General features: G+C 34.6%; 1 protein-coding gene across 2 annotated transcripts in view; it reads right to left on the bottom strand.

Moving 5' to 3' along the window:
* The window catches only part of ASAP2 (ArfGAP with SH3 domain, ankyrin repeat and PH domain 2), an 87816-nt gene that overhangs the window by 14335 nt on the left and 46857 nt on the right, over positions 1–26624 (bottom strand). For both annotated transcript variants that reach the window (XM_062573013.1, XM_062573014.1), the window contains exons 7-21: positions 24695–24780; positions 23308–23383; positions 22693–22779; positions 16944–17047; positions 16760–16829; positions 11325–11412; positions 8212–8260; positions 7937–8103; positions 6481–6614; positions 5663–5757; positions 3753–3942; positions 2953–3038; positions 2665–2780; positions 2131–2198; positions 1303–1416 (exon numbers count right to left, since the gene is read on the bottom strand). In XM_062573013.1, the coding sequence (XP_062428997.1) occupies positions 1303–1416; positions 2131–2198; positions 2665–2780; positions 2953–3038; positions 3753–3942; positions 5663–5757; positions 6481–6614; positions 7937–8103; positions 8212–8260; positions 11325–11412; positions 16760–16829; positions 16944–17047; positions 22693–22779; positions 23308–23383; positions 24695–24780 (1530 nt within the window). The remainder of the gene's footprint in view (positions 1–1302; positions 1417–2130; positions 2199–2664; positions 2781–2952; positions 3039–3752; positions 3943–5662; positions 5758–6480; positions 6615–7936; positions 8104–8211; positions 8261–11324; positions 11413–16759; positions 16830–16943; positions 17048–22692; positions 22780–23307; positions 23384–24694; positions 24781–26624) is intronic.

Below are 26624 nucleotides of genomic sequence, written 5' to 3'. Positions count from 1 at the left end.
TTTGATATTTTTAAAGATTTCTCTGTAAGAGCAAAGAATATAAACTTCTGCCAGTTTTGAATGTTTCTGAAAACAAAGAAAAAATCATAACCTAAATAAACCCAAACATTTTGTGTTGAATTATTTAAGTATTACAAATTCATGTCCTATCTGAATGGCAGACTTTGCAGAAGATATAAAGAAAATAATAAAATTTGTAGAATAGAAAAGTTGAATTTCACTATGTAGAGAAAAAAATTTTTCAGCAGCTACTTCGATGGGACAAAATGTTGTGCTAACATCTAAGGGTGAACAAACATGAAGTCTTCTATGTGTTCCTTCCACTTTCTGAAGAAAGCAGAAAAACAATTATAAACAATTATACAAAAAAACCCGAAGAACAAAAACATTTGCTGAATACCTCTATATAAAATTTCAAACGAAGAAAGTTTTAGAATGTCTTTAGTATTTAGGAGCCTTTATGTCATTTCAAGTGACTTGGCACCTAGAAATACAAGCCATTTTTCAATGTTATTCTAGTATCAAAACATGGTAGTGTGCTCCCTACCTGTACATTCAGGTGCTTGAATACTTTTTAAATTTGGTCCCAAACTGGGAAATTTAACTTTGAAACACAGAATGAAGCTCCTAAGCCACTGGAATACCTTGCAGTACTACTCAGTAGAATCATAGAATCAGTAAGGTTGGAAGGGACCTCTGGAGATCATCTAGTCCAACCTCCCTGCTCAGCATCACACCAACACCAGACTTAACATAAAACAGAAAAAAGGAGGAAAAAAACAGCAAGATTTTTACACAAAGATTCAGAACCTGAACTCTTACGCAGGAAAACCTGCTACTAATGGACAAGCCTAATTTTATGCACAAGATTAGTGCCACTGAAGACAATTCAATGCTCAAACTATTCCAAAATTAGACCTACTGATTGGAGATGCTTTAAAGAAACAGGGAAATATTGTATCTCTCTTTGTAAAGGCAATTTTCCTGTCTCACACTTGTTCTGCTTCAAGTTCAGCAGATCTAAATATTTCTGATATACTGAAACAAACTATACTGTGTACATGCTGACTTCACTATGAAGAAAAAAAAAAACACATCTGGGTAGTCACAATCTAGTCCTTAACAGCAGGAAAAAGTAGATAAACTGTAATTGAAGAAACAAAAATTTGAACTACTGTATTTTATTATAAAACTGATTTTGCAGTGTCTTCATACCTGTTACAAAATGTATTACTGAAATTATTATGAACATCACACTCCAATAGATACACGTACAAAAAATTAACAATGCACAGATACAACCTGTAGCTTTTCATCCACATCATCATCACTTTCATCCAGATCTTCATGGAGTAACCGCCATTCATATTCTACATGAACATGAGAATTAAATCTTCCAGACAGTGCTTGAGTAAGCTAAGGAAAAAAAAGATGATTGATGACATCTTTAGTACAGGCAGCATTTGCACGTAGTTTAAAAAACAAAGAGCATACGTAGAAGTAATCTTGATTTCTAAGTACAAATATTATTTTTTGTTTTAAATACAGATTTCAGTCACTTAGAGAGTTATTACACTGGGTAAATTAAAAGAATGAAGCTTTGTGATCAAACACAAGAGAAATAAACCAAAAGCAAAAGGACTTTTCATTACCCACTGTAGTTCCATTTTCCATTTCCTTCCTGACAAGAAGCATCACACTCTATTTGTTTTGATTTAGAAATTGTAAGATGGAAAAATTGGCAATGGCAGGTGTTTTTGATACAGACTCCCTTCCCAGAAGCCTTGACTTCACCAATTAATTTTCCTTGCTTACTAAAAGTAGTGATGGTATCAAACTTCACTTCCATGGTCTTCATCCATAAAAAGTACTTCAGTGATTAGATTTCAATGGGATATCAGATAAAAAATTTTTGAGGATTTGGAAATAAATCTCAGCCTTGTTCCCCAAAACTTTAACTCATCCAAAATATTTAAGAAGAAATACAGTTTTCTTCTTAAGATTCTTTTTCTGAGCAGAATACTACTCTGTTTTGAATACAGTCACTGAATTTTCAACTGTAAACAGTTAAATATTCAGACATGAGTTTCCTTATAAATGCAGAAACACACTGAAGGATGCAATGCTTACCAGTTCTTCACAGTGAGTATGTTTTAAACGTTTAGCTATATCAAGTGGTGTCTCTCCAGATTCGTTGGCTACATTGCAGCAAGAAAATAAAAGTTATGATGCTGTGAGTCATAAGTTACATATCTATTATTACAGATAAACCTGCAGTTAAACAGTGAATTAACTAGATCAAGTCATTCTAAAGTTCCTTCATATTTAGGCCCATCTAGTACCAACCCTCTGAACAAGATAAGCAGTAGCAACTCAATATGCCACCTACATGGAATGATAGCCATGAAATGCCAATATATAACTAGGCAACAAGACATTGTAAGTACTTACGTATCTGAAATTGTTTAGAAACAAATCTGATGCACACAGTAATTTTAAACTTGAAATAAACAACAAATATTTTAATTTTTAAATGAAGATATTATTCATACAATTACATTAAAGAATTACATTAAACAACTGAGGGGAAATGCATACATTCTAGCTTCAACATTTTTTTTAGTCTGTGAAAAAAATGAAGTGGAAATACGCATTTATTTGTACCTATTTCAATAGAAGCCTTCCCTCTCAGAAGCAGTTTGAGGCACTCAACATTGTCTGTCAGACAGCAGTAGTGAAGAGCTGTACTACCTTTGCATGTTTGCTTGTCTAGGTTGCCACTGTAGAAGTAAAACAAAGAAGAAAGCTGATTAGAATTAGTTTCTACCCTGCACTAATACATTTCTCTTGTTACAAGATTTTCAATGAAGAAATTACATTTGTGAGTAACAGACTTCATTTAAAATGTAACTTGACGTAAATAAGATTTTAATTAGTTTACAATACACTTACCTATTCTGCACTAAAAAGTCAACTATATGAAGGGATGTTCGATCAACTGATCTAACAGCAAGGTGAAGTGCTGTTTCATCTTGCTCCTAACAATAATAAAAAAATCAAAACAAACGTGTTTCTTTTGATATACAGAGAAGCAGAAACAGATGATCAACTCAAATATTTAATTTCAAAATATTCAGATATGCTAGCACTAAAAGTATCTTTTGTAAAACCTTTACTGTAAAGAAAAAGAAGGAAAGGAGCAAATAAACAAACTCTTTTCAGTCGTCCCATGTGACAGGACAAGAGGCAATGGGCAGAAATTGAAGCACAGGAAGTTCCACCTGAACATGAGGGGGAATTTCTTCCCTGTTAGTGACGGAGCACTGGCACAGGTTGCCCAGAGAGGTGGTGGAGTCTCCTTCTCTGGAGATCTTCAAGGCCCGCCTGGATGCAACCCTGTCTCCCATGCTCTAGGTGACCCTGCTGAGCAGGGAGGTTGAGCTAGATGATCTCCAGAGGTCCCTTCCAACCTTACTGATTCGATTCTAAACAAATGGTTTAAAAGCAATTTGATTACTGAATCATTTAATATTTAATTTTAGTAATTTTTAAATGTAATAGTGTTTGGAAACAATTTCAGTTTAAATTATTTAATATCATCTTTTGTTACTGTTAAATTACATCATTAGAAGAACAAATATTCAAAACAATACTTCAAATCTTATCCTCCAATCAAAGAAAGAAGTATTTTTTAAATAATGAAACCATATTGCGCTTATAACAACTTGCCTAAAAAAATTCATCACACTTACGTGGCCATTGGCTAGTGGAATTTTTTCTGTGAGGTCCACACCATCAGCATATACTTGGACTAATCCAAGAATATCTCTCGATTTGACTGCTTCACAAAGAGCATGCAATTTAGCTGCATTGTCAGCATGCTTTTTCCTTGCATATTTTCTCTCAATATACTTTGCAGTAATATAATCTTTTCTTGCATTCCTGAAATTGAATATCATTTACTTTTACAATTTTAGCAGGTTATACACAGTCAAATGTCCATGCTATACATGCAAGTCATTTGGAATAAAATCTGGGAAAGATTGTATTTCTCAGTCATTATGGTAATCTTTCTTTTTAAATATACCCAAAAGACATGCAGTCCCATATTTTCAGTATGAAATACAACTTCAGAAGATGAATCAGATCTCCAATATCCTTGTAAACACAGACCCTAAATTCTCCGCTCTCAACTGTAGTGTGAAGTTGATCTCAACGACTACACAGTTTTATGCACAGATAATAAATCAAAGCTTCATAATCCTGTTTTGCTAGCATCAGCCTTACAGATTTATATTTACCTGACTTGTACACATGCTGAAAAGGGAGAGGCATGGGATATAAGAATCTGCCTTATACCTTTGTGCAGACTATGCAGGCCTTGCATCTGTATTCACAGCAGTATGTTCTGCGAAGCAACTATTCACCACAACTGTAACAAGTGGGGAGGACGCAGTTTTTAGTTTCACCTTGACACTGAGGTGAAAACTATCACTCAGCACATTTGAATTAGGATATGAGTCACCACTCTGCTGTTAATACCCACGAATAACTAATGACTATTCCTCTTTCCATCACAGCAAGACAGGAGCTTGCATGCTTCTCAGAGGTGTAACTCCTCACACACTCTTTAAATTTACACAGCACTGCACAAAGGACATGCAACAAAGCTATACTTTATCATCTGTATACAACAATAAAGGGCAATAATAGATCATAGACTATAAGAGATTGAACAACAATAATAGAATGAATCAATGGATAATTCTTCTTCCTAAAATAGAGGATAATTTCCTTTATAGTTTTTGAAAAGCGTCTGCATTTAGGTTATCATTTAATAAAGAACAACAAATATGATATACAGACACATACCAAAGCAGATGACTTTAAAAAATTCTTTTAATTTTTATGCTATTGATTTGGCATCCTGTGTGATTATTATTATTGATGTTAGTATTAATATTAATATTCTGTAGTAGTAGTAGTAAAATTATTTATACTGAACGGTTTAACATTGGCTCTGTCAGAATGGTGAGAGTCTGGATAACAAAATCAGCTTCGTGCAAAGCCAATTCTTCTGGTTTTGTTTCTGCATTATATGCTAGCTCTTGAGGAAATAGCAAGGACAGCTGCCTCCTTGGCCCTGTCCTATATCCCTGCCATCACAATTCAGAGATCTTGGGGAATGCACTCCATCAAACATTCCCTGTTTATTCCATGTAATTATGGACTGAAGTCCTAGGTGCAGTCTCTAGAAAGTATGAGTGTTATGAATGTTCACTATCTTTCAGATAAAGTGTGTATCTTATTCTAGTATCTATTTTGTGTTTAAATAGAACAAAGAAATAACTTTAGTTTTAATCCCCATGTTCACGCCCTTAGGTCTTTAAAATTCTCACCAAGGCAGCCTTAATTTGTTCTTGTCTTGCAATTTATGAGATACAAAACTGGTAACATAATCCTGAATATTAGGAAAGTTACCATCAGATAAAGTTCAATAAAGCAGACATGCAAACCATCAGAAAAAAAAAAAGGTTAATTTCTCAGCTATAAGGCATTATATGTCTTCCATGGTATGTTGGTACCAGCCATGATGGCACAACCCATTAGTAATGACAAATTAAATGCCTGCCTTTCTCAGAAGTAGTTGCTCTTTACTTACATATCACTGCTTGGATTAGGTTTGACCATCTCATCAACTGGCAGACAGAATTCCATAATCTCATTGAATCCGGCATTCCCGATATTCTTTGCAAGCTGTTAAAAAAAAAAAAAAAAAAATCACAACCCCCTCCAAAAAAATGTTCAATTCCTGGCTACAAATGCATTAGCAAGAGGAGAAGGCAAAATGGTTGTTGGGATTTCTGGATTCTAATTCCTAGTTTTGCTACTATATTATTGATCATGAATGTCATAGCATAGGTACCTTTTTGGACCTCAGTTTTCAGACGGGATTTGGCATACAAACAAGTAACTGCAAGATAATCCACAAACTACCAGTTTATAAAATAAATGTAGAAATCTTTGTGTTGGGTAAGAACATACATATGAACTGTCACAGAGCAACTGATATGTTGTAATTTTTTTGTATACAGTTGCCTAATAATTTTTCTTATTTTGTGGATTAAAGCTTTCCTGAAAAATGCTAAATAATGTATAGGATAAATAGTTGTGAAATTCTTCACTTTTTAGATTAAAAAGGCACATTTATATGTCAAGCAGTTGTGTTCTTTTAAAAAGCAACCTAGAATAAAAGCCTTTCACACTTAAAAAGTATGTAACACTTACTAGTATGAATTCTAAGATCAGGCAAAATTTACAGTAAGACATTATATTTCAAGAGATTCCTTAGAATTTAAGGAATGAAGCTCTCTTAATTGTGTTTATCCAGAGGCAACTTTCAAGACTGGAACAATTTACAATTTTCCGGTAGAAATATTTTATAGCATTATTTTAAATTAATGAAAGCAATTTCATTACCAAAAGTTCAGATGTTCCCAGCACATCTAACGTCAGTGATTGCATTCTGGAATAGTGAACACCAAGTTCTCTATGGATTCCTGAGCATTCAATACAAGTCAGAATTCCCAAATTTGTTGAAAGCCAGGTAGGATCTGAAACAGAAAGTGCCCATAGAATTACAATTTATTCAGGTAATGATTTAATTCTAGAAAATACATTAATATTGAAATTCTGTAGAAATAAGATTCCTGTACACAAATTATTAGGATTTTAGTACTTATGCCTTTACATTTACTCTGCTGGGAAACACAAACAGAATCTTTTTATGGTAAAGAAGTCAAAATGCAAATTTATTTATTTATTTATTTATTTATTTATTCTTTTTTTTTTTCAAATAACAGCACATCTACCCCAAAACGAGCTTCTCACTTGAGATTGAGTTTGTCATTTGTCCCATTGCTTTCAAGAACCGCTTTCAAACACCAATATAATGGTGTCACATTCTCAATCAGGACATACAGGTGCAATATAAACTGAAACAACAATGCCTACAGTTTTTTATATTTCAGCTATAGACTTTAGACTAAGGGAAGCAACAGTGATTATGAAGTACACATACATAACCACATTATTAATGGATTCTTATTCAACTGTCCCTCATCTTCCAGTCAATTTTCTCAAGATTTAGACATCTTAGAAATTTGTTCATTTGATAGAAATTTGGAGCTAGCTATTTAGAACGTTGTTTTTCAAAGGCAGTAGTATTGACTCTTCTCACAGTTTTATTATATATAATATTATAGTATAAATATTTATTATTTAAAGTTACTATTGATTTACAAAATGCAGACAGTTTCAGATCTAATATTTTCAGCTATAGCATCAGATCAAAAAATTAAGTTCTGCATTGACTGTGTAACATAAAAGAACACAGGAAACAGCAGGAATTAAAAAATAATTAAATAGGATTAAAGTAGAACTTCACTGATCAGCAGTCAACCCTGCAAACAAACTCTGCAAACCACAGTCAGCAGACATATCCTTTTCCAAAGAGCACTACCTTAGACCTATTCCCTGGCTAGGTCTCAAATTCAAAGATAAAAGGTGAAAACAAAACATGAAAGGTACCAGGAAAATGTTGAAGTATCTTACTGCTGCCCAGTTTTACCTACTAGTTTTACCTCGTGTGAGTTTGCTAATAAAAGTTTAATTGATTTATGTCAGCAAAAGTTACAATTAGCAAAACACCCGGGAGAAAAAAAACTAGCAAAAGCTAGTAACTTTTCTCCCCACTGACAGTACGCATAGAGCAAATCAATCTCAGTAAAGTAGTGCAATTAAATTGTTAGCATATTCTATTATGTGTATAATCCTTATGAGATAAGGAGTAAAAGTGAAAGTATAAAATATCGGCTTAGACACTCTCATGAGACACAGAATTTTTACCAATTAGAAATACACTTAATTGAGTCACCTTGTGCTCCACAGTCACAACACACATCATTTCCAGTCATCCTCTGGACTTCAGATATAATTTCTTTTGTCAGTTCCTGGACAATATTATTTTCTCCTGTGTTATCATCTCCTTTGAATGCATTATTTAAAGCTTCCTCTTTGCTGTTTTGTAGCACAGAAGTCCATCTAAAATGGCAGTAATATTTTGCTATTAAACGTTTAGGCACTTCTAAAGTTTAAGGTATGTCTTAGCAGAGCACCAATATCAGAAATAATGTTAGCAAAGTAACTCACATTTGACATTCCTGTTCATCTTCTGCTTGAAAGTGGTAAGTTCTGTCATCTGCACAATAAATTCATATACAGATTAAAAATTTGATTATACAGAAATCTTTCAGAAAAGTCTGAAATTTATTGACATGCAAGTCCTGAGGTCTCTAGCCTTATCGCTGGAAAGCTGACAAGCAAAGGAAGTCTGTTTAGAGAGTTTCGTTTATGCTACATACATTTCATCTGTGTTTATACCTCACACTCTCAAGCCCACAGTTCTCTCATTTTGCACAGGTGACTTATTGGTTTTTAAGCAGATACCGTTTTCCTGTAAGTGCTGTGCCTGCCTCTATTACTGAAGCAGCAGCAGAGCTCAGAATTTTTTTTTGATGTTCTAGATACATCTGCAGCAATCACAAGTCTAAAGATTTGCTTTTTTCTTTTGAGTGGAGCATATTCGAAACAGAGTTCATGTTTTTCTATGTACATAAGATTTCAAGCTTCCAGATGAATTTTTATACCACACTACTTTAAAAAAATGGCAAAATTGACTTCTCAGATACAAAGTCAAGATTACAACCAAGATAAACCCTGTTTCAACTAAATCAAGTATAAAAAAAACCCTCAGCTTACTAGTACTTTCATATTCACAAGCATTGTTAAAGTGTCATAATTAAACAAGCATAATACATTTTAAGTCTTCGAATGAAGTAATGTATGATATAGCTTGGTGACTTTTTCTGCGTTTAAAACAAGGGTAGTTGATGAGAAGAACGGAGGTAAAGCTAGAGGCAGAAAGATATTCTAGTATGAAATTTCCTAAAGTCTTAAAATTATTATCACAAAAAAAGTATCAAATGGCAGTTTCAAACATGAAAAAGTTAAAAGAGAGTGAAAACACAGGAAAGGACAGAAAGGGAAGTGCTAGATAAGGAACAAGAGAATATACCTTGCCAAGATACAGCAGTTTGCAGAGTTTTTAAAAACAAAGAATGTTTTTAAACTCTGTTGTAAAATAAACTGAAAGAATGATCTGGAGAGCAGTAGGCTGATTATTCTTTGTCAGATACATGATAGGTCAAACTGCAATGCTCTGATAAGCTGATATTGGGCAAAATGTAACTCGGAACAGAGAAAGAAAACATAAAAGTAAATACGGATGACAACTTGCTTGAGAATGTGGTTTAGTCAAAGCAGTGATACGAACAAGCAAAAATCGAGTAAGTAAGGATATGCAAGTTTCAGACAAATGAGATGGGACGGGGGGAAGTTTTGGATCAAATCTATGGTAAACACACATCCATTTTAAGGAGAGGAGAGGAAAATAAACTGTGTCTAACTAAAGCTGAGTTTATTTCCTCAAAATAAAAATATTTTTCTGTTTTCTAAACTAAGACAAAGCAAGTAGAAATGATTTAAAAGGCAATTCTTTTTTTTTTCTTCCACGGAAGCATTAGTAAGTCAGGATTATGTTCAGTGTGTTCAGTGAATGTTTTGAAACTCAGGAAAATACTGCATTAAGTTTTGGAAAGGAAAGAGAATATATGCATCTTCAAGAAGCAGAAAAGTAAGACAGAGAATGAAAGGAATGATTTGAGAGAGAGCAAATTTATCTCAAGTATCAAGCAAATTATTCTATTTCAGAAACTTTATTCCCATATAATAAGAAATCAGCAGAATTTTAATAGTGAGAGTAGGCTAAATCAGAACAAGTAAGTATGATTCTCAAATTTTTATCACGGTAAGACCCAGCAATTTTCTCCAAATTTGAGGATAAAATTTATAGCATGAATGAAGTTCCCGGTCTTGTGATCAAATTTGTATGGACAATAAAACCAAGCCCTACTCACTAATAAAATTTAGTCTACCCACACTATAGTAATCAGGGCTTAACTTGCATCTTTAAATTTCAGGGCAAATGGCTATATAGAGTCTACTATATTAAAGACTATCATAAAATAGCCCAGCATTGCCATGACCTAGAGACAGGACTAGCAGATACAGAGTAGTGTAAGATAATGAAAGGGTATGCAAAGGAAAAAATATGACTTAAGGATTAGCAATTAGATAGTAATTAAAAGAAAACTTCAGGAAGACAATAAACATACTTGCTCTATTTTTAATTCATTGTTCAAGTCTCTCTGAAGTAAAAGAGAGTCTCACAAATCTATGTCAGTATTAGCTGTGAATGTGTGTTTGCCTTCACTTCCCCCTCTCCAGTGTCCTCCCCAAAACTGTTTTATGATACTGTTTGCATTATTTGTGCTATTTATGATAAAACTAAAACAAACTAATCACATTAATTTGGCACAGAGAAGAAATTGAAAGGTTGTACCAGGTATATGAGTACTAGTCTATTAACATAAGCAGCGTATCTTATACTTTCAAATAGGAGTTTACTTTACGTACCGACAAATAAATAAATGAGGAACAGCATTATACTCTTCTCCTCAAATAATTTATTATACATATATATTAGCACTGCATTTCTGTCAAGTCCATAAATACAATACTAAACTGTCCCAGTAATAACATAAAATAAACATTTCACTATGCAATCTCATATTATCCTATTCAGTTCCAAAGCAAAATCTTAAATTATTCAATTTTGATCTTTTAAATTTGTAGGCTCCTTATCTCCCCTTTACATCTATTCTGGGATAACAAAGCTAAAAATGCTTTAGTATTGCCTTCAAAATTACATAGCAACTAACATGCTGCAATTTTGAGAAATTTTATCATGGTTTAAATCCTTCTTCTGGTCCTATATGAAAGCCATAACTTTCCAAGAGGATCAGCTATGACCTCCATAAGATAAAGAGCAATATCACAACAAAAAGATTGTCACTGCATTGTAAGATGGCATAAGATGATATAGAATGAAGCAGTAAACACACCTTTACAACAAGCAGTTTTAAAAACAAGCAGGTACAATAAATTGCATTATGTGAAAGAAAGAAAGAAAGAAAGAAAGAAAGAAAGGAAAGGAAAGACAATTTGCCCTGAGAAGAACATTTTAGGAAGGTAAACATTCTACACATGATAAAGTGTGTAACTGGATTATTGATACATCTTCAGAAATAATACAAAAATCTAAGATGTTACTGCAAGTAAAAAGACCTAAACAACAAACCTACGTGATATGAGGTCAAAACACTTTTTCTCCTCTGGGTTTGTTTTCACTTGGCAGGTTAACAGATTGAGCTTTGCTGGAGGCCGGTTAGCCTATTTGAAGATAAAAAATACAAATTTTAGTATACTGCACACTGACTGAGCCCTCCAGTCTAAGACATGCTAACATCTGACTATGGCCACTAAGACTTTAAAATGGCTGGTACTTCAATATGCAAGGTAGCTAAACTAATTTATATTTTCTTCTGGATCCTTGGTTTGCAAACTTTATTTTTTTATGTTAGGCTGTTTTGTTCACCACACCATTAACCGGATAAACACTAAAAATTTGAAAGAGGCAAAGTGCTAGCATCACCTCAATTATTACCACTAGAATCAACTTACCAGTAACACTTATCAGTAGGAATCATGTATAACAGAGAGATAGATTTCTTTTACCTAAGTTTAGCCCTGTAAAATTTAGACATTTTAGTTTAGTAGTTACCTAGGTTTTCAACAATCAGTAAAAAAAGGGAGAGAGACTCTCAGAAAATGTTTCATACCACCAAGCTGACTTTTGCTAATGCCTTTAAAGAGAGCCTAGATAACCAGTTTAGAACAAATTCTATTTTTTTAAATCAGTAAAGTTACACACTGAAAAAAAAGTCTGCACAGAGAAGTCTTATAACAAACACACGTAAAACTAAACAGATACAGTTCATTATCAAAAATGTAGTTACACTAGATATTATAATGATACATACTTGCTAGTCAAGTCCCTCTCACCTATTTCAGCTCCTTATTGGATAAAAAGTGGTAATGTTTTAATAAAAGCAAAATGCACATGCAAATTTCATTTTAAAAAGTCTCATATAGTCTACAAAGGCTGTTTAAACAGCAACTCTGCACTAATTAACTTGCCTGTCCTCCAGATCTGAGGTAGGGCCTACAAAGATGTTATGTTTGTTACCCTGACTTGAGGAATTGCTTGTACTTGCTACAATGGAAAAATAGCTTCACTCTTCTTTTTTATTATTTTTTTTTAAGAATAATTAGAACTTATAATAATTTGTTTAAATAATTAGGAAAGTATTACTATAAAAATAGAAGTATACAAAAACACATTACCATGCTTATTATAGCAATCCAAATCATTTTAATATATGAAGCTATTAAATAAGATCTAAACATGTTATAGCATGTTATCAACTTGCAATGAATCTTAAGAAATTTGGATCTCATTTTTTTCTAAATCAATCAATGAATTAAAAAAAGAAGAATACTTAAAAAAGAAAAAAAAGAAGGAAGAACAAATCTACTAAGGAAGAGTACAGATTTCTTCAAAAAAATCTGAATAAAAAGATGGAGTTGGCCAGAAAATAATACTGATTTCATTATATTTGAAGGCCAGTAAAGGATCAAAACCATGGAGAAATAGAAGAAGAAGGGAAGCAACTACATACGATTTCCCGTGTTAAAAAAGAAGCCTGGCATTCCTGAAAAATAGCTCTAGCTTTACCCAGCAAAACCAGCAAACAAAACGTAACATCATGCATGCTTTCAAACAGCAAACCTGCAGAACACTTGCTGGGTGTCCTAGGGACTTTTTGTAGTCCCAGCAAGGGGATTCTTTTTTAAACTGAATTTATTTCAATTTTTACTGTCTCACAAAACCTCTGAGAAAGGTACATTAGTTGTCCAGGGGCTTATTTACCAAGTAGTTTATATTTTGCCTTGCTTTATTTTGTCCTTTCACAGTAGGCTGCCTCTGGGCAGTTCTTTGGCTACAGGTTTGTGTCATTTAGGTACTTTCCAGTACTTAATACATTTTCTATAACATACGAAATGTATAACTGTAAGTGGGCCCACCAGAATGTTTCAGAGAGATCTAAAATACCAATATACACACACAGCTCTTCTCTCTGAACTGGAGAATGGGGTACAAGAATTCTGTGTCCTGACCTGAGAACTTCAGGAGGTGGCTGCTACAACTTAAAACACATCCTGGGCCAATCTGCTGATTCTGGAATCAACTCAATCACAGAATAGGTGAGGTTCTCTGGAGATCATCTAGTCCAATCACCCTGCTCAAGCAGGGCCACCTAGAGCACGTTGCCCAGGACGGTTTCCAGAAGGCTTTTGAATATCTCTATGGATGGAGACTCCACAACCTCTCTGAGCAACTCTCTGTCCAGTACCCAGTCACCCTCACAGTAAAGAAGATTTTCATTATGTTCAGACAGAACTGTCTGTGTTTCAGTTTGTGCCCATATATATTACAGCTTTCAACTGAGGACCTTCCAACCCCCTAAGAAAGTCAACACTAACATGGGTTTTTAAAATAGAACAAAACAAAACAAACACCACCAATAACAACAACAACAAACACCTTAGAATTTGGGTGATATCACCACATTCATGTTTCTGTCCTATGGCCAAACAACAGCCATCCCCCAGATATGCGCTATTATGTGGTGGATAACATGTTTCCATCACATGGTGGATGCTGTTCAGGGCAGAAGTTATTAGCCTCAAGACAAAGGGAGATGAGGAGTAGGCTATTTGAATTCTTTAGGCATGCTAGGCTGCAGGTAGATCCAGACTTAGGCAGGATTAGGTGACCCTGGAAGTAGAAAATGATAGGAAACGTATAACAGTCACTAAAATACTTACTTGAGATTTCTGGGTTTCATTCTCCTGCACAATTCTCTCATCAGATAATTAAACATCAGACTACTACAGAATTCTTGGGAATTCACTTTAACACACTAGCAATCTGGAAAAACATGCTGCCACCCCCTCCTGCTTCAGCATCAACTCATGTTCCTTCTTGGAAGACTGTAGCTTTCTATCCCCTCAAACATTCTGGCAACAAAGAATAACTGCAAGAATTGAAAAGTTAGGCTTCTTAGACAATGCTGAGGAGTTCCATACTAAAAAAATGATTTTCACATGAGGTATGAGCAAATACGTTCACTTATTTAACACACTGGTTAGCCAATTTCATCATTCAATTTTTCTAGATATTTCAGTGATTTACTAAGAATCAAAAGATTAAATCTTATTCTTTTGCCTTCAGATTCTGCTGTTAATCCTGATGGTAGAATAAAGTTTCTAGCAGTAAAGAAAGAAAGAACAAAAAAAAAAAAAAACCCATGATTCCCTGATAAGAGATATTCATTACGTTCCTTTTTGCAGACAACCTGCAAATTCCACTTAAGTTTTTAAATACAAATCAACTCTAAGGAATACAAGGCCCTCAAACGTTTCTCTGTCACGATTTCTCGAGGCAGAAACCACTTATGAATTCCTATTTACATGGTTCAATCAGCTTCTATCATTGTTTATTCATCCACGTACACTAAACTGCAGTCAGGTAGGTGTTAGACAATTTCCAGTTGCTAATAATTACACAAAGAAGCAATGTCTGTTTTTCTGTCAATCACTGTCTTGCACATTGCTCTATGAATGCTAATTTCTTTGAAGCTTTTAGATATCTGAAAATCTAGCATCTGCACATATGCCCATACCGGCAAATATATTCAGCTTTACAGCTAAGTGACTGACAGAAAACAAACCATATTCTTCATGAACATCAGGAGAACAGTTGGCAGGCAAACTGAAGTCAGAATACAGCATCTGCAACTGATAGAAGATGGCTGTACAAGAAATTAACTGAAAAAAATAGTGGCTTATAGAAATCTGAGAGGCTACACACATCCACAAAGGGTACGCAGCCTTTAAAGGCAAGACACTTGGAAAGTTGTATTTGGTAACGCAAACAAAACTGACTACAGAACTTCTGTGAGATGGTTCATTTTGGAAAGTAGCTGGGAGCAGAGAATGACACATCAAATTTTAGAGGCCAAGAGATATTAACCTTAAGAACACCTGGATATCAATACTGTTGCTTAGAAAGTCTGGAAAGACATTCAGAGCAGCCCGAAAAATTCTTGAGAAATTTATAACTGTTCTTAAGAAATTAATACCATTGCACTGTCAATAATACAAGCATGAATTATTGCATAAAACTGACATTAAAACATGGGGAGAAAGTTAGGGAAGTATAAAAAGTACTTCTCAGAAGTTTATGTTTAAATGAGAAGATTTTAATTTTGTAATATAAAAAGAGAAAGACCAAACTTGTAAAGCCTACATACTTAAACCCACATGTAAGCATCTATCTTAGCAACCAATTTCCATCTAAAGCTCCATTGATTTCAGTGGGAACTTAATGCTTCTAAAAACGTCAGACCATCTGCTAGACCGCTTATAAAACGAGTAGAACAACGGTATCTTGATAGAACTCAGTAAGTGTACTTGTATAAGCAAGTTTTAAAATTCTGCTCCACAAGTGGATTTTGTAGCCTCTGCCAAGCTCTGAGTTGCCCTAGCCAGACTCCTACTGATATCGCTGCAGCATGTCCAATGCCAAGTGCATTTACAGAACATGGTGACCCTAAGAGACTTTTCTCTGACAAAGATATACTCATATGTATACACTCAGGCATAAACCAGTTGACAATTCCAGAGTCACAGCAGCTACTATGTTTTGCAGGCCTGTTTTTACATTCCTCCTAAACTCCCGGTTGTCAATTCAGAAAGCAACAGCTTGTGATTAGATGCACAAATGAGAGATTGATTCATTTTTGCTGCCAGGGTCAACTTGTAGTCCTAGCAACAAGCAAAACAGGATGAAGAACAGAACAGTTCATAACAGGATCAAGAAACAAGACTGCTTATTAGACAAAGAATGGGAAACACTGTCACTGAGTTGATTTCTGACTCAAGAAACTTAAGAAAGTTTAGAGAAAGCAAAATAGAAAGAGAAAGGGTAAGGAAAAGGAAAAATAGCTGGGTTCGAAGCCAAGCATAGAAAGTTACACGGCCATGTTGGTATGTTTCGAATACCTGTTGCAAAGAAAAAGGGGCTTCTAATTCCCCATCTCTTTTTTTTCTGTTAGAAGCTGCTTTCAAGAGTTAATTCTCCCCCACAAAGGCTGTTCCCCAAGAAACCTGTCTTCATAAGAAATTATTATATAGCAGCACATTTTGCAGTGGGAAGCCTTTCAGCATTCTTTCAGCCTGTGTTTTAAATATAAAAAGTTGTTTGAAGTCATGTGTAAAAGGACCCCCCCTACCAAATCTTTTCACAAACAGAAGATAGTATTTGTATTTTTAGCCAGTCTGGTAAAATATGAACAGCTTACATGAACAAAATGACTCATTAAAAAAGCCATTTTTTCCATTAACAATCATCAGCATTAAAAAAAAGACATATTTTTAGATATTGTGTATGTCTTAATACATTTTTAAAAGACTGCCTTAAAAAGATGTATCCATCATATTCAAAATGCTGCATCAGGAATTTAGCTAATACCAAATTATAAATATAGAACAGCATAGCTTGTCTTTTTGTATTAGCAACCATGTACATAAAATACTGTAAACAAATACTTACTGTACCATGGGAAATTGTAAGAAAACCATTTTTAACTGAGCACTTCCTTTTCTGCCACACTTTTCTGATTCTGGTTTAAAGAGAAATAAATATAAGAAGTGACTCAGTTTTTAATATATTTAATATTATATTATTTCAGCTCTGGGAACCTCGATTTTTTCCAGTAGAAGCCAGCAGTACTTACCCATCACTTTTCTTGTATAGACTACCGCTTCGTTCAGTGCCATGTTCCTTGTTTCCCTGAGGCTGATGTAAACTGTAAGCAGTACTCTGCCGGATCTGAGAATCCTGAAATAAGAAGCAGCAATTTGTAATGCATTCCACATTTTTGACCAAAATACCTCTCCTATTAATGAGTTTCAGAGCTTTTCTTCTTGCCCTGTTACTAATCAGAGGTGCCAAAGTATATTTTCTCCTCCTCAAACAGAGGCTAAGATTCATTTCTTCTTTCACAAGGCACAAAAAATATTCATGAAGTAGCCATCATCAGCTCCTGCCAAAATTCTCTACTTTTATTCAGCTTTACCACTGGCATTTATATATTTTTTAACCTGAATATTAATTGAACAATGCTTTTTCCAACTCATGTAAACACTGCAGTGTATAAATACTAAAGGTTATTATTAACTGTAATTCCAAGTGCATCCTTTCATTGAAAAAAAAAATTACATAAGTAAATCAAAATAAGTGGTTTTCCTTGTGGAAACTGAGTCAAGTTATTGTCTTTGGAAAGCAACATAGACCTCTTGAAAGCAGTTCAGGAGGAAGAGTAAGTTAAAAGAAAGTTAAAAAGTTAAAAGAAAAGTGAGTTTTCCTATGTCCAATGTCTTGAACAAAGCATAATTTTGCGGCAAGAAGCAACAAGTATTAAACTGAACTATTCTCGCTGCTCTTGGAACTACCCAGCAGTAAGACTCACTGCAAGAGTTGAACTTATTAAAAAAAAAAAGAAAGAAAGAAAAGAACCTAGTAATGAGGAACCTGATAAACTGCATTAGCATCAGCTACATGACAGGATAGACTTTTCAATGCATAAAGGAGCAATGACTAATATTTATAATATTTATTGTTTTCTTTTCTACTATTTTGGCTACACCAATACACCACTACCTCAGTGATATAAGGCAGACAATATCAGTAAGAAAAAAACCCAGCTCATTTAAATGAATATCTGAGAATATCCAAGCTTGAACTTAAGAATTACTAAGAAAAAAAACCTTACTAAGTTGACACAAATGCTCTTTTGATTAAAAAATGATACAGTAATACTGTCGCAAACACTAGTATTATGAACACAAGATATATTCATTTGGATTTCCTGAGCGTAACAATGATAAATTAAAATATATAGTGCTCCAAGAATAATGAATTTAGAGATCATTTCTCTCTATCTACAGCTAGCTTCCTACATAGCCTATATAGGAGACAGCTTTGGATACAAAGAGGGGAAAACCCAGAAGATACTTGAACTGTGTTTTTCCTCAGGGAATACCAGCTCAGATGGAGTGCAGCTCTTTTATAAGCTCCAGCAGCATGTTCTGCTATGAAAGTCAGGGTCTTCCTGAACTACAGTGACAGAGAGGTCAGAAACATGATGGCAAGGAAAGAGCCACCATCTACAACCCCGTTCAGTGCGCTTAAGACTCCACAACTCCAGGCTGCAGGATGTCAGGCTCATTCTGAGGACAACCCTGGAGCTCAGAGGTTCTGAGAACCCCAAAACAAGTTCAAGGCAGGTGTTGCCAGGGTACTCCTGTTTTGGCAGAAGCAACTTGTGCCCACTCCTTTGTCTCTCCAGGAGTCATCTAGGAAGCTGCGCCAGGTAGCTACGACATCCATCTGAGGCCTTTTAAGACATTACAAAACCACCATTTAATGTTGATTTCTGACAAAACATCCCTTCAGATTTAAACCAGCATGTTTTTTAATCTTCCTGGTCATCTTATACCGAATTGTTGGGTTTTGTGTATTCTGGATGCCAAGCACAAAAATAGAGTAACATGCAGAAAGATTTCTCATCACTGATCAAGAATCACTACATGCATATGTTTACTGGCTTCTGAAGAAAATCTGCTCTGATGCCTCTTATATCTTGCCAATGCCTTATACTCTGCCTCTCATTATTCTGTGTTCTTTCAGTAAAGGACCTCCATTCCCAAAAGATTAGAGCCCTTACAGGAAATTAATTTGTTTTCCACATCCTCAATTACACAAAGATTTCAGATGACCTCTAATACATGCCCATAGTAGAATTCCCATTAATTAAGATTTTGCTGCTACTTTTTGTGGAATATTTTCTGCTGCTTTTCAAATACCTTCCTTCAGCTGTTGTTTACGTTCAGTTGCTATGCTTGCCTAAATTGGCAAGCCAATAATACAAGCTTCCTGCTTTACTCCAGCTAGAGAGGAAGCTGCTGAAGATGACGTGTATTTCCACACATTCATTACCACAAACAGTGTTTTTAAAAAGTTTTACCCTATTTCATGAAAGGGAATTAAGGACAGGACAAGGAGGTTTTCACTTCTAAATCACCGATTCAGGCTTTGTGCAAATCAGTACTGTCCAATTTAGTTTCCAGATATTTTTTTCATATCTCTTGAAAAGCCAGTTCATGATTTTGATCTAGCTCTTAACAGACCTGATGCCATACCACAAATCTCCATCACAATTAACATCCTTCCGGGCAATCTCAGCATGCCTTTTCCATATGCAGGCTCCCAAAAGGATCTTCCCTTATTTTTGGTTCGCATATTCTCCAAACAGGAGTACAAATCACAGATAACAAGGTCAGACCCAAATGACCTCATCAGAAGAGCAGGAACAATGTACATTACCTATGGGAGGAAATGGATCACTGCAGGATATAGGATATATCTGGTGCAGAGGACTGTCATTTTAAATATGTCTTAATCACAAAAAGATCAGAATAGACTGAAGTACACAAGCCTAAGAAATTGAACTTTGTCCACTTTATCAGCTTTGAAATGCAGATAGGCATATACAAAAAGGTGAGTCATTTCATTGCAGCATGAATCACTTCTGTGACCACAAAAACATTTAAAATAATTTCTTTCAAAGTCTTTTAAAGACTTGCTTCTAAATCAGGTTGAATAACATTGTTAACAACAGAAGAACTGTGTAAAGATTATTTTGTAAAGAAGACTTGTGACTACTGTTAAGAGGGTTCCTAAAAACCTGGTTATCAGCCCCAGTATTTGAAGAAAACAGAACTTTTCACATAAAGTGTTTTAATTTATGCAAGGCAAATTTCTGCCAGTTCCACAGCTGCTATGCATCAGATAGTTCAGACCATCCCAATCGCTCTGTGCATAAAGCTGCCAGAACCTTCTTAGAGCTTTACAACAACTCAAGCTTCTCCTGCATTTCACAGTATCATGGCCAGGATTTTTCAGATCCACACCTTACCTATTCATAGCTCCACGGAGTCTCCAGCAGGTGGGTCTGCCAGAACCCCCTGGAGGCAGCTTCTCCTTCAGCATAGCTACCACAATTTTTGTCAACAAAGACAAAGTTTATTCTACTTTGCAGTGGAGTAAATAGACTGTAGGCTCCACCAATGCTGCAGAGGAAGCAGAAGCAAATCTAAATACTAGATTAAGGCCACTTTCGATCTCAACTTTTCAGAGTTGTGCACTAACATAGACAGTTGTTCCCACTGGCTGAGGGGCAGTCACTGCATAGCTGTCTTGCTTTTGACTAAGCTGGTAGTTAAGTCTTTAACAGAGAGGACATAAGAAAGAGAGAAATAAAGACAGTGTTACTCTAAAGTTGACCCCAAAACTTGTGGGAGCTCTACAGTTTGGAAAAAAAAATGTTTAAAAATAACTAAAGTAGACACACAAACATTTTTCAAAGACCACTTAAAAAGAAGCTTCAATACAAAGCAGGTTTGAGGAAGTTCTGTACAAGAAGAAATAACATACACAGTCACAACAAAAAAAAAAATTCACTACTGATATCTATGTGCTTTTTTTAAACTTAACATTAAACAACTACATACTATTTTTCAGACATGAAGCCCATTTTAATTAAAAATACATACATCTTTAGAATCAAGCAAATATCAAATCAAATCAAGCAACTGGATTTAATTCCCAGCAGGGAGATAGTAAGCAATTACCAATTTGTCCTGCAATAATTTTCTTTCTCAATAACTTTTTTTCCCCTCAATACAGTGAACAGAATAGCAAAAGAAAAAGAACCTTTTTTTTTTTCATACTACCAGAAAAAAACTCAGAGGAAAAATCCAGTTTCTTGAAATCTGAATGGGAATCATGCCAAGTATTTTCATTAAAACATAGTAACACTTACTCTCCTAGACTTCGGTCACAAAATGTAAATGCATTTGAGGAAGGAAAAAGAAATTAGTTATAGTAAAGGAAATTACAGTGCAATAAGAATAATATCAGTGGGTTGTATAGTAAATTACACCAGGATTGTTTGGCATCCCATTGATTAATTGATGTGTTCAAAAACTTTAAAAATAATTACATTACTACTCATGCTCTGCAAGTAAGTGCTTATATCTAAACCTGCAAATATATAATGCATACAAAACATTGCATTTGTGTTTTTAATTGTAACAAAACAACATGAATGATAAATCTATTTATCGTTGTATTTATTATTCCATTTTTCAGTCTGCAAAAAGCAGATGTGTGCTCACCACATCTTTTGTGTAAATTAACACCAATATCACAGAAAATTACAGGTAAACTTAGAGGAGCCACACTCCCAGTAGCAATGAAAGCCAACTGCTTCCATTATTTCCTTACCAAGAAAGGTCTGAGTAATATAAAAGCCAGGCAATACACTTTAAAAGACAAAGAATTCATTAGTAAATGAGAGAAGGCAACCAATGGTGGAGCCAAAATAGTCACCACTTGCATAAGAATTATACAGACTTCAGTACGTAAATTCATACACAATGGTCACAAACTTCACATAGTGACAATAACACCTCAAAGTCAAGGCTATTTAAGACTGTTGAAATGTCTATCTGGTCATCTGTTGGAGCTAGGCAGAATGGCATAACCTTTATAGGACAATGAAAGCAAGACTGAGAAAGATCAAAGAAGTCTGAGGTCTGTAGACTACACTACTTCATTGTAATTCCTCTCAGAAAGAGAATCTGAAAAATTAATTTAGCACTTGTTCATGTCCCAGCAGCCACACAATCGAAACTGGCATTTATTTATATGAAGATGAAGCACAAGCCATTTTTAAAAAAGTAGACACAATGTTTAGGGTTTGATTACAAACAAGATGCTTGATTCTAGATCAGAGCTTGCAAAATATAATTTCTCCAGAAAATTTTAAATCTAACAGCAATCATAGATGAAGCTCAAGAAATACTATTTTGCTAGACTGCTGAACTGACCTAGCTCTTGCACCATTGAAAACTGGTGTCTTGCAGTAGAATATCAGACGTCATTGTCATTTTCGCCAGTGATGATTTAAGTGTTTTGAGATTTGGAATTATTTTAATTTTACATAATCTTTTGATAATACAGAATCTTTTAAAGAGAGAACTTCTGTACTGATGAGGTCTTTCTGATTGGGTCTTTCTGATACTGTCAAAGTTCTTCCATTCTCACTTTGAACAACAAAGAACCCATTGGTTGCAGTTAGTTCACAGACAGCCCACCAGCTTTAGCACTTTTGTTACTCTTTCTAAGATTGCAAAGTTCTTTTGCAGTAAGTCCTACGTGTATTTTTAGTGAGGACTCCTTAAAAATACTCAAAACTTTATCTGAAACATACAGTATGAATGTCAAAATAAAAATGAATAAATTAACCAAGAGAGTTTTACATGGCTAATAAAAATTAAAATAATTAATTTCAAAAACTAGTATTAGATTGGAAGTTTTTGTAAGGGATATACCAAAGTTAAATCACCTTATATGCTCACCTCTTTCTGATCAACCTGGAGCGCTGATTTTAAAATATCTCTAAGCTGCGTTAGTTGTCTCCTTTCCTCATCTTGTGCTTGTTTTATCTTGAATGAAGAAGAATACTAGTTAAATATGAAGCAGTGGTTCTTTTCAACACATTTCTTCGGAATTTGTTACTTAATTGGTTCATTTTTCTGACAAATATTCAGCAAGAATAAAAACATGAAAAGAGAAGTTGTAATGAGTTTCTTTTCCTTCATATCTTCAAAAGATTGATAATTGCTAGGATGTTGCTGGGTTAAGACCACTTCCTTAGACACTGCCTCATACTGTTCAAGCTTCCTTGTGTTCAGTTTGAAACCATACGTTATTTACGTTACCATACGTTAGTTGGTAAGCTTTTTATTTAGATACAACTTTTTAGAGAAAAGGCAGCTTTCCTACCATATTACATAGCAGGGTCCTTGACTGAAACTAAGGTTTCTGGACACGATACTACAACAAAATTTTACAATCCACTCAAAACCTTAAAATGCTGAATGTTAAAGTAGTCAACCAATCTGAAACATAACAATTACAGTTCTATAGAAAAAATTAAATTTACAGCATGCATTTGAAAGGTTGCTACTCACTGTATAAAGATCTGTTGAGAGCATCTCAATTGAAGGCTTGAGACTTTCAACTGCTTTTAATCCATCCTGAAAGAAACTTTAAAGAAAAATAAAAAACTTCATTATTAAACTTTATTTTGCATTTTTTGTTTAAAAAAATTGCCACAGACAGACATGTATTATGCCATGCCAAAAACTTCAAGTCCTTATAATTCATTTTTCAGGCATCTTTGACCAATTTATTTCCCTCTTAGCTCATTCTAATATGCAAAGTTCCCAGGAAGATTCAAGACTGCCACAATCAATTGCCACAGGTTTTCTTCATTCTCACCTCACATATGGGTTCTAATTCCACTTTTTTTGAAGGCCCAGACCAAGCAAGTTTCATTTCTAGCACAGTTGACCCTCTACTGCATACAATATCATCGTGACTTGTGGAGCACAATAATATCATTTCTAATGCAAGCCTCTCACAAAAAACACCTCTGTTTCCAGCCATTACCTCTGGCCTATGTACAGCCTCAATATGCTAAACTGTATGTATTTGTGTGTTTTGTGACATTTGTGACATCTTTAGAATAAATTTTAACAAAACCACAATACAATCACATTAGATTAAAGAATATTCTGCTGCACCAGTTACAATAGAAATATTCTCAGCCTCAGAAGCAGACATGAAAGTGATGACACAAGATAACATTCACGTTGTGGAAATTCTATTAAACGAAAAGACAAGATGAATGACAAACTACAACTGAAAAGGATTTGCAACACAGTATTATAGAGAAAGCAATTCACACCGATTTGGACTAGTCTTTAACTTAAAAACATAATGATTTGAACAGGTTGATAGTGCCTCTTTCTAGTTTATAGCTTCTACTTTATTGCTATATTATAAATCTGTGAGACAACAGTAAAATAAGTCCAGCAGTCTAATGACAGCTTTATGGTTTATTACCGAGCCCTCCAATGAATTAAAAAGAAAATGAAGTCACTTTTTCCATACAGTTTTATGCCACTGCTTATGCAATGTATTTTTCTTAAGCAGAATTATTTTAGATCACTGCTAGATAAACACATTCCTCCTCCCCCCCACCCAAAATCCCTCAAAACTAACATATCAGTCTGTCTTTCTCTATTTCAAGAACAGTTTTTGAAATGTGCCAAATCATTGTGTAGCACTCCTTTGGCACAGACATTTACATGATATGGGACTAGCTCAACATCATATGTTTCAAAATATAGTAAGAAAAACAGTGGCTGATCTATTCCACCAAAAGTGGACTATGGAAATAGTTGAATCTTAGATTTATTTTGAAAATCTAGAAAAGTGTTATAATGGTGTCAAAAGTTTAAAACAAGACACTGCTGCAATTATTGTGTAAGAATAAAGAAAAGCAAAACATACTTGCACTGTGCATGAAAATACTTGATCAAGTTTTGAAGCAAGTCTACTCCTTTTTTAATCTTGATTTCATTGACTTTCAGCAGGTACTGTTAAAAGAGAAATTCACAAAAGAAATTAATGATTATCAATTACTGCTACAGCAGTAATTCCTGGACCCAAGAAAAAATATGTCAAACCGGGGCTTCAAGGATTAATCACTCAAAAGCAATTGTCATTGCTGCTTTTTGATACCCTGTGGGGATACTTTGCTATGATTAATTCAAACTACTACCGCCTTCTTCATGACTCCTAGTGGAAGCCTGTGTTACATGAAGCTTAAGAGTTCATGTAGCGAATTTAGGAACCAACTCTGACACCTAGCAGCCCATCTAGAAACCTGTATCACTAGTGCTCAATCTCTCCCTAGAGAGATTTCACTAGGGAAGAAAGGAATTTACTCAAAAAAGTGAGAGATTATTTTAACCATTTCTAATAGATTTTTTTAATCTGCCCTCTGATTTTATCATTTTCTCTATCAATTTCTTATACACGTTAATGATAATGGCAAATAATAGTTTAGCAAGAGCTTAAAAAAATCCTCCTGTGGAGCTTAAAGAAAGTCCAATTAGTGTCTCTCTGCATTAAGCACAAACGGATTCCTCATTAAGTGACAGCTCCTCCCCAAATAGCTTAGCAAAAAAGATGGCAGCCACGTAAGCAGAAATACCATTGGCCAAACATTAACAGAAGTCCTTAACCGTCCATTAAATGAGGACAATGTTTAATCCCTGCTTAGATATTGACCTACAGGCAAAGGAGTAAATGTCTTCTTAACAATGCTCCAATGCATCTGGTTTTCACTTACACTTGGGATAAATACTTCATCTTGGATTTTTTAAAACTGCTAAAATGTAGCAGTATCCAAGTGCCAGTTTCCAATGTTGCTGCTTTTTGTGCTGGTTCAGGTAAACTAATGGATGACTAGCTCAGTGGTAGACATCTACACTGGACAACGTTTGGTTGGAAGAATTACGTCTCTAATTCTGTTATATTAAAAAGGGAACTCAAGGCATCTGGTATTAAGCTCACTCTCGCAATTTATGGAGAACTATCCTGTATTTATGATACATCTGCAATATACCTCACTTCTGTTTTAAAAACAAAAGCAAAATGAAAACTCTTTTTATGACTATTCCAAGGTATCCAAGTATAATTTTCCTTTTCCAAAAAAGCACAAGAAATACAGCTATTCTTCAGCTATTCTGCATTAAAGGTATTTCAATCAAATTTTACAGATTTCACCCAGCATTTTATCATTGTTGCAACCAATTGAAGTGAACTCCTTCACTTGACAAAGTGAGATAGAAGCATCTGTTTCTGGTTATTTCTTAGGAAGGATACAGATGGGCAATTATTTGGCAATATCCGTAAGATTACTGGGAGCTCAAATCCCTTCATCAGTTTTGAATACTTTAGCCTGACTCCATCTAGAAGTATGAATTCTATTAAATATTTGCACATACAGTTACTAAAACTGACATTCAGGGCACCTGTTGTTAAGCTATGTTGGCACACGGGTCAAATCAGCCCTAATCATCATATTGAAAACAAAAGAAAATACCCATTGTGTACTTTTCTGTGAAAGCATAGAAAGAACAAGCACAGCAATTTGGACTCCCAACTATGAAGCCTGACATGCCTTTATATGAATCCAAACAAAAAAAATGTTCATCAGATATAAAATACTGCAAAATCACAAACATTTTAAAGTAGCAGCATTCTGAAACATCTTGAACGATAACCAGATCTCATCTTTAGCACTTTTTTCCCAGCACCAGCGCATCAGTGTGCTAGACTGAAGTTTTTCCTACTGCAACAGCTGGCGGTGTGGAGAACAATGTAGAGAATGATCTAGAGCTTAAAATAACTTAGACTGAAGCAGCAGTGCAAG

This window comes from Rhea pennata, chromosome 3 (genome assembly GCF_028389875.1).
Source record: "Rhea pennata isolate bPtePen1 chromosome 3, bPtePen1.pri, whole genome shotgun sequence".
NCBI lineage: Eukaryota > Metazoa > Chordata > Aves > Rheiformes > Rheidae > Rhea > Rhea pennata.
The sequence above is the reverse complement of the archived record's forward strand: the minus strand, read 5'-3'. Positions and strand labels throughout refer to the sequence as shown.